At 47.3% G+C, this 14918-nt stretch overlaps 1 protein-coding gene across 7 annotated transcripts in view; it reads left to right on the top strand.

Moving 5' to 3' along the window:
• SMARCAL1 (SWI/SNF related, matrix associated, actin dependent regulator of chromatin, subfamily a like 1) overlaps positions 1–13887 on the top strand; it is a 51972-nt gene extending 38085 nt beyond the window's left edge. For 6 of the 7 annotated variants that reach the window (XM_067740666.1, XM_067740662.1, XM_067740664.1 and 3 more), the window contains 6 exons: positions 1181–1251; positions 4491–4593; positions 7737–7919; positions 9041–9141; positions 10077–10173; positions 13603–13887. In XM_067740666.1, the coding sequence (XP_067596767.1) occupies positions 1181–1251; positions 4491–4593; positions 7737–7919; positions 9041–9141; positions 10077–10173; positions 13603–13821 (774 nt within the window). In that variant the 3' untranslated portion in view covers positions 13822–13887. The other variant, XM_067740663.1, reaches the window with a different exon arrangement.
• The last annotated feature ends 1031 nt before the right edge of the window (positions 13888–14918 follow it).

Raw genomic sequence — 14918 nt, 5'->3', positions numbered from 1 at the left:
CTGTGGTTCCTGGGTCTCTTTCTTCTTTCTTGTCAAGGCCTAGAGGAGAGATGATATTTAAAGCCAAAAAACGATTTTGACCAGGTAGCTTTTCTCACCATCTGTGGTGTGTGTAGTTTAAGGTGCAGTCCAGCTGTGGCTGCTTTCCTGAGTTATTAATGAGTTCAGGGCCGTAGGTGTTTTTACTGTTGGGTCACTTCTTTGTTCCATGAGGAAGCTGCCATGTCAATCACTGGCCTCACAGGGCCCAGGCCCAAAATGTAGGAGCATCTATAAACCCATGCTGGCTAGTGGAAGGGGATGGCTGCCCCACCACGGATGGTAAGAGTATCTGTCCTCTCTGGGGACGGAGTAATGGTAAATGTTATCTCATATTGTTGTGAAACTGGTTAAGCACCTCCTGGGTTAGCATTCTTTATTGGGATTTATTTAGATGCAAACTATAAAGAAAATACCATTTCCTCTTGAGGGAAGTCAATTACCTTCTGTGCACACAGGCCAGAAACATGTGAATAACATTTTGAGATGATACTAGAATAGACTAGTTGGGGTCAGTTGGAAATGATTCAGTAAGTCTTAGAGGTGAGCTTAGTCAGTTGGGTATGGACACAAGTTGGCAGAAGGAAAGGGGTGGGGGAACATCGTGGGCCACTGTCATGTGTAAGTTGTCACCAGGCTGTAATACCTATAGTAAATAGGTGTGCTTAGCAGGGCTGCCTTCCCGCTGAGCACATGAGCTTGGCATGGATGGTGAAGCACTACCTGCAATGTCCTTCCAAAGAGCTTGCATGTTCCTTGCCTCATTGGATTCTCACAACAGTTCTCGAAGGGTGACAGAACATCTGTAATGCTACTTGGTCTCTCAGTACAAAACCAGAGTGCAGATAGTGTCTGTGGCGTGGCTAAAGCGTGTGGGTAAGTCAGGGCCTCTTGGTACAAAACCAGAGTGCAGACAGTTCCTGTGGCGTGGCTAAAGCGAGTGGGTAAGTCAGGGCCTCTTGGTACAAAACCAGAGTGCAGACAGTGTCTGTGGCGTGGCTGAAGCGAGTGGGTAAGTCAGGGCCTCGGCTCTGGCGATGGATGTTGGGATTTGTGAAGCTCTTGGTGGTGATGATTATGTCAGCGTGTCACGGAGTTCTCAGAGTGGGAGACTTCAAACCCTCGATTTCTCCTTCCACAGAAACAGCAGCAGAAAGAAGCCCTTATTCTCTTCTTCAACAGAACAGCTGAAGCTAAAATCCCATCTGTCATGTAAGTGAACACCAAGTGTCGACTTCTCTCTCTCTCTCTGTTTTAAAAAGAAATACCTGTTATCTTAGTCCGTCAGGATGGTTTTATTGCTCTGTAAGAGATGATTAGCGATTTGAATGGTAGTTGCCTTGAATATAAAGTTTAGGGCACCATCACCCAGGAGGCATAAGTAGGCTTGTCGCTGGAGCCCTGCCAGGATGTGCTTGGGGTCCCTGCGAGATCCCGTCTTAACCCAAGTGAGCTGGAGCTGGAGCCACTTATGAGCAGGGTTGGGTGACCCAAACACTGAAGGGAAGTTTTCCTCTTGCTAAGAGAACTGTGGTCACTTGCCTGTAGGAAAAAAATTAGGGGTTTCACAGAAGACCAGGAGGCTGCCTTACGGAGATTCTCTGGTCGTCTCCAAAGACATCATGTTTCAGCTGTCATTTACCTAAATAAGAAAGAAGGTGAATACCATCGTTTGTTCAAAAGATACGGGCAAGTGGCTGTTGTCACACTTGGTCTCCTTCTGTCTTCTCAACTAAAGCTGGTGTAATAATTTCTGTTCTTAAAATTATTCACTGACTTGAAAGAAAAAAATCTCAATTGTCTGCCTTGGCTAAAGAAAGAAAAACCCACTGCTCTTCACATATCACTGAGATAGAAACTTGAAGCAAGTCTAACGACATGCAGCTTGCCTAATTTTTTACTGTTTAACATTTGTGTGAGACTCAGGCAGGGTAATGGTCCAAGTGATTCAATTACAATGAAATGAATTTAGCGTGGGTTGAGCGGTCCCAGATTGGCTGTGGGGACCGAGATCCATGGATAAATGGAGACCTACAGCCTGCCCTGCCCTCTCACTCAGCCTCTGCATCTCCCAGCCTCACCGGCCTCTCGCTCTGCACCCTTAAATGTGGCTGGAGAGTGAGTTCGCTGCATTGTTCAAATCACAGACTCTCCGCAAAGACTCCTGAATGTCGGGCAGCTCTCCTTCACCCTCTGGGCACTGCCCTTTTCATTTATGATACTGTTTAAGAGACCAGTGAACTCCAGATGTGGTTTTTATGGCCTGGAAACTTCTCTCTCAGACACTAATCTGAATTGCCTCCACCGACATTTCTCATGTGCTGCTGAATAACACATGGCATGGGTGTGAGCCCCTTCCCTCGCTGTCTCAGCTTGTGACCTACAAAATCCAGGGTCCATTGAGTGCTGGGCCCAGAGCCATCCATTTCCCTTAGGAATTTTAAATCTAACCATTTTCCACCTTATAAATAAACTTCGGTAATACCTTGTCTTACTCCATTCATGCTGCTATGACAAAAATATCGTAGGCCGTGCACCTTAAACAGCAAACATGTATTTCTCACAGTCCTAGAGGCTGGGAAGTCCAAGTTCAGAGTCTGGTGACAGTTCTTTTCCTGGCTCGTAGACAGCCCTCTTCTCGCTGTGTCCTTGCATAGTGGAAGGGGAAGGGTGCTTTCTGGGGTCTCTTTTATAAGAACACTAACTCCATCTCCTCCCATAGGCCCCACATTGGGGGTTCGGATTTCAGCATATGAACTGGGGGGCAGGGACACAAACATTCAAATCATAACATACCTTATACATACTTTTTCAAAATTCCATGATAAATTATATAGTGATTTATAGTTTCCAACAGTTTTGATATCTGTTAACTCATGTCACATTTATAGACTCCTCGTGAGATCAGTAGAATAAAGTTAAAATGCAGAAACTGAGTAAATCTAACGTAAATCTCTAAACTTCAGAATCATACAGCTAGTAAGTGGAAATTAGATTATAAATCTTAAAACCCCAGTTTCCTCTGATAGTTGCTTTTCTTCCCATTTTTGCTGTTGTTCGTTTTCATTTTAATGGACATCTTTCAATATACAGCGAAGGTTATTGTGGTCGGCAGATATTTCCCGCTCGGTAGCTCAGGGACGTGAGGAAGGGCAGAGCAGCAATGCCACGTCTGAGATGTAGAGGATGAGAGGCATCAGGAAAACTGGGGGCCGTGGTGTTTATGACTGGCCAAGTTGATTTTATGGCCTTGTGACTTTCTGATGCTGTAGCAGTTAACTTTTTTGCTTATATCATGGCAAATTTTATGTCTCTCAAACTAATTAAAGTAGATTCTATTAGTACTATTAGTACTAACAATTCACAAATTGAACTCAAATCCATACCGTAGTTGGTCATAGTGTTGTTTGAAAAAATTCTTAGACGTTTAGAAGAGAGTCCGCTTCCCTTTTCCCCACCTGCCTGTACTGTAATAGGAAACCTTGGAGATTTGTCCTTCTCCAAGGAGAGCAATGTCTGTTCTTTGCCCAGACACACACCCACGTGTGGGGATGGCCTCAGGCACAGCGAGGGCTCCTTGTGTCCTGTCTGAGGAAGCTGACCTTCCCGCCGCCCGTGCAGGAGCCACCGGTGACCTGTACTGGGACTGGGAACCCTCTGCAGGGCACGAGCGCCAGGGCAAGCTTGGGATCTGCCCACTGGGTGACTCTCCTCCCTACAGCTCCTGGGGGTCGCTGCCTTCCTTTAAGGCCACAGCTAAAGATAAGGAGCAGAAAGTCAAGAAAAAACACAGTGATGGAGGAGAGAAGTAAATTAAAAGCAGAATGAAGACCATGTAAACAAGGCCTTTTCACCCGTATTCCTTGGCCTTGGAAAAAAGAATTCACGTATACCACTGCCTTAACTGCTGGCCCTGTGGTTTGCAGTCTGATGTGGGAGGGAGCTGGAGGGCGATCCCTGACGTCTCTTCAGTATTATGACTTACGTCTGAATTCTACATTGGCAGAAATTTATTACTGTCAAGAATCCCTCAGTCCCTGCCCAGGCATTTTCAGATCTGTAAACAACACTTCAATTTTTATTGAAAACACATTATAATGATAGTAGCAGCCAAAGTGCAAACTGTTAATTATCTTGTATGATCCCAGGTAATAATAAGAATGTTTCAGTAACCTATCAGAGACACGTAAAACATAAGGATACTTTGATTTATTTGTGTTTGGGAGATGACTAAAAAGTATGGAAGAACTCTTTCTGCATATGGCGGAAGATGACTTCCCCACAGTTCCTGAGGGCAAGGGGGAGAGGTCAGCTCTCAGAGGAGGGAGAGAATGAGCTGGGGAGGCAGGTACCCAGAAGGTATCTGCTACAGATGCAGTCACTTTTCAGTAATTAATCTCAGCTGGATTGCGTATGTGTTTAATTTATTGTGTTGTCATTGTCAAATACAGTGAATATATCCTGGACCTACTGGAAAGTGGAAGAGAGAAGTTTCTAGTGTTTGCACACCATAAGGTGGTTTTGGATGCAGTTACTAATGAGCTTGAGAGGAAGGTAAGCTCCCTTTGAAATTCAGCACAGGATGCTTTTCTTGTTTGTGTGTCGACTGCTAAGCAGGCCAAGGTCAGATCTGAGCAAAGAAATGAGGTGAAGGTTTCCGGAAACATTTCTGTCGACTTTCCGAATAATGTTTCTTGCTTGTAGAACCATGAACAGGTTTGTTTTAACCCATCTTTTATTTATTTATTTATTTATTTTGCGGTACGTGGGCCTCTCACTGTTGTGGCCTCTCCCGTTGCGGAGCACAGGCTCCGGATGCGCAGGCTCAGCGGCCATGGCTCACGGGCCCAGCCGCTCCGCGGCATGTGGGATCTTCCCGGACCGGGGCACGAACCCGTGTCCCCTGCATCGGCAGGCGGACTCTCAACCACTGCGCCACCAGGGAAGCCCCCCAACCCCTCTTTTAAAATGTTTTATTTTAATAGCTTTATTGAGGTATAATTACCATGCAATGAACTGCACATATTTGAAGTATACAGTTGAGCAAGAGTGGAGGTAGTTGTTGCACAGAAGGAACAAAAAGTGCCCACTGAACTGAGAAGGTATCTTGAGACCTAAAAACAAGGCGGGCAGCTCCATACCATCAGTGGATCCATTTATTAAAGGGTAACTTACAGGGAGGGTAGGACTGGGTGGATGGTGATCCAGAGCGTTTGCAGCTGCACTCCGCAATGCTGAGGAGCCACTGGAACAGTTTTGTAGTTAACCTAGAGCATAGGGGTATGTGCTTGGAGACAGGAAGTACGTTCCTAAGTCCAGATCTATGGTGGGTTACTAGCCTCCTGAGCATCAGGAATGCGTCAGTGAAGGTTGTCATCATTGGAGACTAACCGAGCATACAGGCCACCTGGACCCAAAGATCATTAAACAGTATCTATTAACTACGAAGCCCTAGATGACAAAGAAGAGGTTCACTACACGACAGCCCTAGGTAAGGCCACTGGAAGGACAGGAGGAACTGCACAGGCCCAAGATGGCGCCAGTCTTGCTGATAGCCACACAGTAGTGAATGTATCCGTCAGCCCCAGAAGTTTCCTCCTGTCCTTTGTAATCCCCGTTTCTCCCCATCCTCCCATCTCCAGGCCACCACTGATCTGCTCTCTGTCACTGTAGATTAGTTCGCATTTTTGGAGCCTTATATAAATGTGGAATCATACAGGATCATACAGTGTGTACTCCTTTTTTTTTTAATCTGGTTTCTCTTACTCAACATATTTTGAGATTCATACATGTTACTGCATGTATCAACAGTTCATTCCTTTCTATTGCTGAGTAATATTCCATTGTATGCATGTACCACACTTTATCCACTCACCTGTTGGTGGACATTTGCCAACCCATCCTTTTTTTTTTTTTTTTTTTTTTATTTATTTTGGCTGCGTTAGGTCTTAGTTGCAGCATGCGAGATCTTTGTTGCGGCATGTGGGATCTTTAGTAGGAGCATGCGGGGTCTTTTAGTTGCAGCATGCGGACTTCTTAGTTGAGACAGGCAGACAGCCCATCCTTTTTTAGTGACAAGTGGAAACCCACCCAAATGTGAGGAAATAGATAAATGGTTAAAGTATACTATTGTTGCATAATGAACTATTACACAGCCATTAAAAATCATGTTTTAGAAAACATTTTAATAATTTAGTTTATTTACAATATAATGTTTGTCAGAGAAAAGCAAGATATAGAACTTTTTATTTAAAAGATGTAGCAAACACATTGAGAAAAGAGTGATGGGAAAAAATAGATCAGTAATTTATTTTCCTCATAATGTCTGTCTTTATCATTAGAAAACAATAAATGCCACTTAAAATAAGCTGATCTCAGAAACCTAATCCTGTGTTTCCCCAGGGGAAATTATCCAGGATTTGCTAATTCAGATTTTATAATAATGACTATATAGAACATAACTACTGTGAATAACAAGACATAACTACATAAGGTTATAAAGCATTTAATATATATATATTAAAATTAAATTTTTAATTGCAAATAAAAAAATTGTTTTTTTAAAGAAAATAAGCTGAGCTAAGCATGCAACTATCAGATACAACTCAGCAGTTGATTTCAGGGCAGTTGTCCCAGAGGAGTGAAAAGTTACATTCACTTGTACACCAATGTTCAGGGCAGCTTTATTTGTAGTAGTGCAAAGCTGGACCAACCCACATGTCCTGCCCAAGGTGAATAGGTAACCATGGTACATCCCTGCCACAGAACACTGCTCAGCAATGAGAAGGAATGAGCTACAGGTGTGTGTGAACCAACTGTACGTGCAACGACAGGGGTGACTCTCCGGGCAGTGATGCTGAGTGAAAAGAGCCCAGCCCCAAAGGTTGCACAGTGTTTGACTCCATTTATAAATGTTCCTGAAATGGAACATTTTAGAAATGCAGGACAGGGCTTCACTGGTGGCGCAGTGGTTGAGAGTCTGCCTGCCGATGCAGGGGACACGGGTTCGTGCCCCGGTCCGGGAAGATCCCACATGCCGCAGAGCGGCTGGGCCCGTGAGCCATGGCCGCTGAGCCTGCGTGTCCGGAGCCTGTGCTCCGCAACAGGAGAGGCCACAGCAGTGAGAGGCCCGCATACCGCAAAAAAAAAAAAAAATAAGACAGATTAGTAGGGACTGGGTGGGTGAGGGGGAAGCAGGAGGGAGGCGGGCAGGGCTCTAAATGGGCTACAGAGCATCCCTGTGCGGTTAGAACTGTTCACTGTCTCGGCTGTGAAGGCAGATACGTGAAAACCCACGTTCGAGATAAAGTTGTATGGAACACACACACCCAGGAGTTTAAGTGAAACTGGGGAAATCTGGATAAGGTCAGTGGATTGTATCAAAGTCAGTATCCTGGGTGTGATATTATGCTATAGTTTTACCAATATTCCCAGTGGAGGAAACTGGGCAAATCATACGAGGACTCTTTCTCTGTATTATTGCTTAAACTACATGCGAGCCTACAGTTATCTCAACACAAGTTTCAATTATGAAAGGAATGGAAAGACCAGGAAAGAAGCTCGGAAAGCAGTACGAAGCGGCGAGCTTGATGCTCCACCCGGCTTGGAGCCAGAGCAGCGCGGGGCTGTGTCCCTGGAGCTGTGTCGCCGAGGCCCCGCACCTGTGCCCACCTTGCTTCCCTCTCCTGTTCCCGCAGCGTGTGAAGCACATCCGCATCGATGGCTCCACCTCCTCAGCCGACCGTGAGGACCTGTGCCAGCAGTTCCAGCTGTCGGAGGGGCCCGCCGTGGCCGTGCTGTCCATCACCGCCGCCAACATGGGCCTCACCTTCTCCTCGGCTGACCTGGTGGTGTTCGCGGAGCTGTTTTGGAACCCAGGGGTGAGGGGCGTACTCCTGGCTGCTGGCAGAGAGAGCCAGTGGGGCGGGGTGGGGGGGCAGGGAGTGGGGCTTCTGTGCGCTGTCCCTGGTGCCTGCGTCATCTTCCCTCTGTTTCTGTTAGGCCTGGTAAACATGCTTATACTTTGCCATCCATTGGCCAGCTATTAGGTCTTCACAACAACCTGCTAAGTAGTAGGCTTATCAACCATCTTATTACCAATGGGAAGATTGAAGTTTTAGGAGTCTCATGATCCATGTCTCCATGAAGAAATTGGAGCACAGAGAGCTCAAGAGCATAGCTGTCACTTAAGGGGAGCACATGGCAGCCCTGGCCTCAGGCCTCTGGCTTCCCAGCCTCAGCCCCTTTTTATCAACCGACCCCGGGAGCCACTTTACCAGTGGGGCCACAATAGGGCGACTGCAGTGGGTATTCCCTGAACACGCCCAGGGTGCCCACTGGCCTTATCTGATCAGCTGTGGCAGCAGGTGGAAGACATTTGTTTGGACTCAAAGTTTTCTCCTCAACCCCAGAAAGAAGTTCTTTCCCTTCTGATGTTCTGACCGGTGTGGCTCTCATCGACCACACGTCGGTGACGGCTGTAACGATGGCTGGGCTTAGAGCGTGAAGGCATTTTATAATGGAAACCATGTTCTTGGTTTTCATTATTTGTTGTAGGGTTTTTCCACCGTATAAAAAAGCCACCCTACCCCCGATCACATATGGCCTCTCCCTGGGCGCGGTATCTCTGTCTGTTTAGAAGATAACTTTTCATTCCATGGAGGAAGAGTGGCAGTGTGCCGGGTCTCCTTTGTCACAGCTGGTGGCAGAGCTGAAGCTGGCTCTCCCTCTGCAGCGCCCAGCAGCTGGCCCGGCCCTGAAGGGTCATCCACAGCTACCCAGCTGCAGATCGAGGTCCCCCCTGCTGACCAGTATTGTGCTTGCTTCTCCCTTTTGTCAGATGACAGACCGTTTGTGGACAGAGGCTTGCAGGCCCCCTGCCACGTGACACGCAGTGAGGAGGAAGGGTTGTGGTGAGGCTCCGGGGCAAGAGGCCACCTGCTGTGGTGGGCTGAGCAGCTTCCAGCCTTGACCGACATGCGTCCCGATCCCCGCCCCGCAGGTGCTGATGCAGGCCGAGGACCGGGTGCACCGCATCGGGCAGTCGAGCTCTGTGGGCATCCACTACCTGGTGGCAAGAGGCACGGCTGATGACTACCTTTGGTGAGGCCCCTGGCTGGCCTGGCAGTTGGGTCGACACCGATGACGTATTTCCTTTGCTCCCTAAGAGCCTCTGCTTTGGGGCAGGTTTCCAGGGATCCACACAGAAGACCTGCTAGTAGTGCGCTCCCCCTTTCCTCATGACCCTGTTTGACCTCCTGCATAGTGTTAACTGGTGGCTGCAGGAGGCATGAGGAAATCCTGTAGGAATAAGGGGATGTGGCTCCTTCCCACTGACCTGAGACAAGAGAGGAGAACTTATTGGGATGCAATTAGGTGGAATTTTGTTTGTAAAACACTCTGTTCCCAGACGTGAAGGCGTTTGCTGAGTCAGGGAGACTGGCCCCCTGGCCCCCTGGGAGGTGTGCTGGTTCCGTAAGGCCACGTCTTACAGTGCTCCTGCTGGGCCGTGTAGTGCTTCCTTAGCAGAGATGGGGTCAGATTTTTAACTCTGGGGTTTCATGTCCATCACTTAGGCCAAAACTCCCCAAATGCTCCCTCCCCAGTTCCATTTCCTCCTTCCTCATATTGTTTCTTGATTATCTTATTAGTTTCCACTACCTATCTCTGTTTCCAGCATTATGACTAAGGCATCTTACCTTTATTTTGCGTGTGGGTTGTCCCTACCTCCCTTTCTGTTAATGGATTTGTTAACTGAGCAGCTTATAACAGTGCCAGGTTCAAATTTTTGTTGCAGTAGCATTTATTTCCTACACATCTTCCAGTAGAAAGAATTTTGAGCCTGACGATGTGAGCCCTGACTTGGTCGGTTTACAATAGAGAGGAGGTCAGTATTTCAGGATGGGCGTTTGTGCCTGAAGAGGTGGAGAGATGTGAAACAGTGAGCGTGTCTCATAAGGACAGGGGCTGGTCTCGCTATAATCAGTCTGCTGGTTCTGTGCAGGTTGTTTCCACTGCAGCTCATTTCTCCCCAACAGGCCGCTGATTCAAGAGAAGATTAAAGTTCTGGGTGAAGCCGGGCTTTCTGAGACCAATTTTTCAGAAATGACAGAAGCTGCAGATTATTTCTACAAGGTAACACCAGCATGTGGCTCCCTGCCACTGGGGTGTCCAGAGGTCCTGAGCGGGAAGGTGTGAATCACTCCTGGGGACCTCCCCCAGCTGGGGAGCTAAAATGATGGTTGCATTCGTTCTCGGGTCAATCTGTGTGTGTGCGTCTGTTTATGGAGAAGTGCTGGCATTAACTCCTGCTGCTTCTGACATGCCCTCCTCAAAAACCACGGCCTCCAAATGCTGCCTCTTCCATCAGGCCATTAGAAACGGACAGAAAACGCCCCATGGCAACAGCTGAATTGTTGCAAAAAGTACATAGCAACAGCACCCAAACACATCCCCAGCGCAGAATGGGGAGTGTTTCACATAGGGTGTTGCTTCTGTGTAGCATATTTTCCCCTCTGTTGCTGCACCTTATCCTCAGTGACTCCCCATTTTATAAAGGGGTGAGCAGAGACTTGCGGAGCAGCAAGACTCTCCCGCAGTCATGGGTCACTTGAAGCCAGCCCAGGCGGAAGGCTTCCAGACTCAGCCAGCATTCCCTATGCGACGGCCCCTCTTACTGTCAAGGAGAGTAAGATCCTGTGAGCATCCTTCCGTGACCAGGTGGGGCCTTGTCAGAGGTGCTGAGAGGAGGCCTGTTTGCCTCTGGAGAGGGCAGCCCAGGGCCCAGCAGGCCTGCCCTGGCCTAGCTCTCCAGCCCCATGGCTGCCACAGCCCTTCCCCCTCCATTTCAGTGAAGCAAGGTAGAGGAGCCAGAGGTGCAAAGACTCCCAAAGGCTGGTCTTCTTTCACCTGCTCGGGTGGTTGACAAGGAACGTGAGAACTCGGGAGGTCCTGCCTGATGGAGGGGGACCCCTGGGGGGTTATTTCTAATGAGAGCATGGACAGAGGTCTGAGCCTCGTGTAGAAAGGCGGCCCTGCGCTTTAGGAAGCTGACATGCCGCCTCCTTCCTGTGGAATTGCCAAGCATCAGAAGCTGTCAGGTCCACACGATCTTGTAGGTGATGCTAAGACTTGTCTGAGGATATAATCTTTCATTTACATTTGCTGGCAACTAAATTCTTTCTTCGTAATGTAATTATTGGGATAAATAAGACTCAGGGGAGATCATATTTTTAAACACAGGGTATAAACTATCCTTATAATTAATAAGCCAATTTTAAGACAACCTTCCTTTTAAACTTTTTGAAGAACTGTCTAATTCAGTTGAATGGTGACTGTTTTGACAGAGCCTTGGTTGTTATGTGCCCTTTGAAAAGAAAGAGCCTTATTTTTAAAGGCTTCTCAACTAATGAGAATAGGTTTATTTATAACTCATTTATTTATACTGGCCTGACCCTCAGTTGCTTTGAATTAGTTAGGAATTTCTGCCTAGGGACTTCCCTGGTGGCGCAGAATCCGCCTGCCAGTGCAGGGGACATGGGTTCGAGCCCTAGTCCGGGAGGATCCCACATGCCACAGAGCAACTAAGCCCATGCGCCACAACTACTGAGCTTGTGCTCTACAGCCCGCGAGCCCCAACTACTGAGCCTGTGCACCACAACTAACTGAGCCTGTGCTCTGGAGCCCACGAGCCACAACTAACTGAGCCTGTGCTCTAGAGCCCGCGAGCCGCAACTCCTGAAGCCTGTGCGCCTAGAGCCCGTGCTCCACCACAAGGGAAGCCACCGCAACGAGAAGCCCGCGCACCACAACAAAGAGTAGCCCCCCGCTCTCCGCGACTAGAGAAAGCCCACGCACAGCAACAAAGACCCGATGCAGCCAAAAATAAATTAATAAAAAAAACAGAATTTCTGCCTAAAGTACAAATGGAGTTTATCAATATTTATTTTGATTAATAATTATATCACTTAAAAAAAATTAAAATAGGGCTGAAAACTGTATCAACTATTAGGAAAAGAAAGTGTTGCCTCCTGTATAGGAGCCAAAAGCAGAAGAGGTCATGTCTGCCTGCCTGCTGGGAAGGGAAGTGAAATACTGTCTGATCTTGGAACTTGCTTCCCTTTAATTATGCGTGCTCCAAGTTAGCACATAGCGTTGCCATCACGTCCTCAAATGCACATGGACAGCTGTTTCTACCTGGAGTAGGCTGCCTCGTGGGCGGCATTTCCTCGACCTTGCAGTTGCTCAGACAAAAGCTGATATCACAGAGGAGGACATGCGGCTGGTGTGGGGCTGACCTTAATGACCTTTAATGTCACTTCCCATCTGAATAGCTAGGATCCTGAAAGGCGAGAGAATGTAGGGTACAGATTATTGAATAATCTAGAGTCCTTGCAGGATCAGTTTTCAAGAACTTCGCTAGTGTGGAGGGCTTCTGTGAAAGCAAAGAAATAGTGGCCAGTTAGGTTGAGACCTGACTCCAAAGGGCCTGGAAAGCCAGGGAAGCAGCATTAGACTCGATGAGGTAGGCACAGGGGTGCCCAATGATGTGACAGGAAAATCTTGTTAGAGGATAGTCTGTAGGGAAAAATTAGCCTGGAAAAGACCGGTGAGCAGTTGACGTGGGAAGAGGCCTGAGGTGGGAAGTGCAGTGAAGCCATTTCAGATTCAGGCAGGTACAAAGCAATGTGGCCCAAGTAAAGAGCCTGCCTGCGAAGTATCTGGGAGGGAACAGACGGAGAAACCAACCTGATGCAGTTTGATGGGTGAGATCCGGAGTCAGGATGCCCTGGTGATTGCAAGCTAGGGGTACTATGAGAACAGTGCGAGACCATCAAAACTAGGGAACAGGACCTGCTTTGGGGATGTAGGAGTGAGATGACAGATGGTTGTGGTTTTTAGACAGGTTTAGTTTTATGGACCTGTGGGAGGTCAGTGGAGATACTGAATATGTGCCTGTGGGTTGAATGATGGCCAGGGTTAGGAATTTAGGCAGAGGAGAGATCAGCAAAGGGGTGAGAGCAAGCCCGTCATCTGCCGTGGTCATAACAGCTGGGTGTGATTTTAGCACTACACCATCGTCGTCAAGGCATAGATGCAGTTGGAAGGCATTTTGATCATTTGTAACTTTAGGGTAGTCAGAATCAGGTACACGTATCTACTTATCAATATGTTAAGTGTGTGTTTTATAACCACTCAGAGAATTAGGTATAAGCCATGGCTGAACACACCAATTCGGGAGTTGAATTACAGGCTAACTAACCTCTTAGTGGAGAAAGGCTTGGGAGCTGTTTCAATATTGAAATACTGATTTGTAAAGTTAGAAGGGAGAAAACATTCCCAACATAAATTAGTGTGAGAGCAGGTCCTGTGTCGCTTTCACAACCGTTCGTTTTCTGTTTTTCCTTCTTTACCCAGCAAGCAGCAGAGAAGCTAAGAAGCCAGACACAAAGGCAGTGAGGCTGCTTGAGTGATAGTTTACTGAGCTGGTCCCACAGTGGTGGAGAGAATGTCAGTGTTGGTGCCTGGGTGCTGATGTCTTTGTCTTTTCTTCCTCTGGTGAAGGACCCAAAGCAGCAGAAGATCTATGACTTTTTACAGAAGTCCTTTGAGGAAGACGGAAGCGATATGGAGCTCCTGGAGGCAGCGGAGTCATTTGACCCAGGAAGTGGTTCCCAGGACACGGGAGACACACTGGACGAGAGCACATTGACAGGCAGTCCGCTGAAGAAGAGCAGATTTGAATTTTTTGATAACTGGGACAGCTTCACCTCTCCTCTGTAAGAGGGGCCAAAAATGCATTCAAAATCATGGAATTTATTAAAATAAAATGAGGCACTTTTTTGGAAAGGCTATGTTCCTCTGGTCATTACCACAGTGTTGGTCTCTGTCTCCAAGCCCGGCGGGTTACCAGGCATGTGTCAGCATTTCCTTTCATTATGTGTGGCTTTGCTTGGGTCTTAATTAACCGTAGCTTAACCTACTGAGAAACAGACAGTAGGCTGTAGTAGTGGTGATTCATGTTCTTTAATTAACGAGGTGCTTCCTACACAGGACCCGAAATCTAGATTTGTAAAATGTATTGATTCAACAAATATTTATAGAGCACCTCATGTGTGCCAGGCACTGTTTTCTAGGTGCTGGCAGCAAATCACCAAAGAAAAGAAGAAAGTACACGCCTTTGCCAAAGTTATCATGTAACAGGAGAGGCAATAGTTCTATGTTCTATGAAAAAAATACAGTAAGCTGAGGGTTTAGAGCAGGGGTTGACAAGCTTTTTCTATAAATAGCCAGATAGTAATTACTTTGGGCTCTATGAGCCAGGATGTCTGTGTTGGAACTACTCAGCTCTGCTTCTGTGGTGCAAAATCAACCATTAGATAATCCGGAACAAGTGACTGTGGCTCTTTTCCAATAAAATTCTGTTACGGACACAATTTTGAGCTTCTCATAATTTTCATGTGTCGCAAATGACTATTATTTTCAACCATTTAAAAACATAAAAACTGTACTTGGCTCACAGGCCATACAAAAACAGGCAGAGAGCAGGGTTTGGCCCACAGATCATAGTTTGCTAACCCCTGGATTAGAGCAGCACCATCTAATAGAAATGTAACACAGGGCACATATGTGTTGTATTAGTATTACTAATTTGATCCTTCTTTATTTCCAAAGAGTATTTTTAAAAATGAAGGATCAGGGCTTCCCTGGTGGTGCAGTGGTTGAGAGTCCGCCTGCCGATGCAGGGGACACGGGTTCGAGCCCCGGTCCGGGAAGATCCCACATGCCACGGAGCGGCTAGGCCTGTGAGCCATGGCCACTGAGCCTGCACGTCCGGAGCCTGTGCTCCACAACAGGAGAGGCCACGACAGTGAGAGGCC

The sequence above is a fragment of the Pseudorca crassidens genome, chromosome 6, assembly GCF_039906515.1.
Source record: "Pseudorca crassidens isolate mPseCra1 chromosome 6, mPseCra1.hap1, whole genome shotgun sequence".
Classification (NCBI taxonomy): Eukaryota; Metazoa; Chordata; class Mammalia; order Artiodactyla; family Delphinidae; genus Pseudorca; species Pseudorca crassidens.
This window is presented reverse-complemented; position numbering and strand designations above follow the sequence as displayed.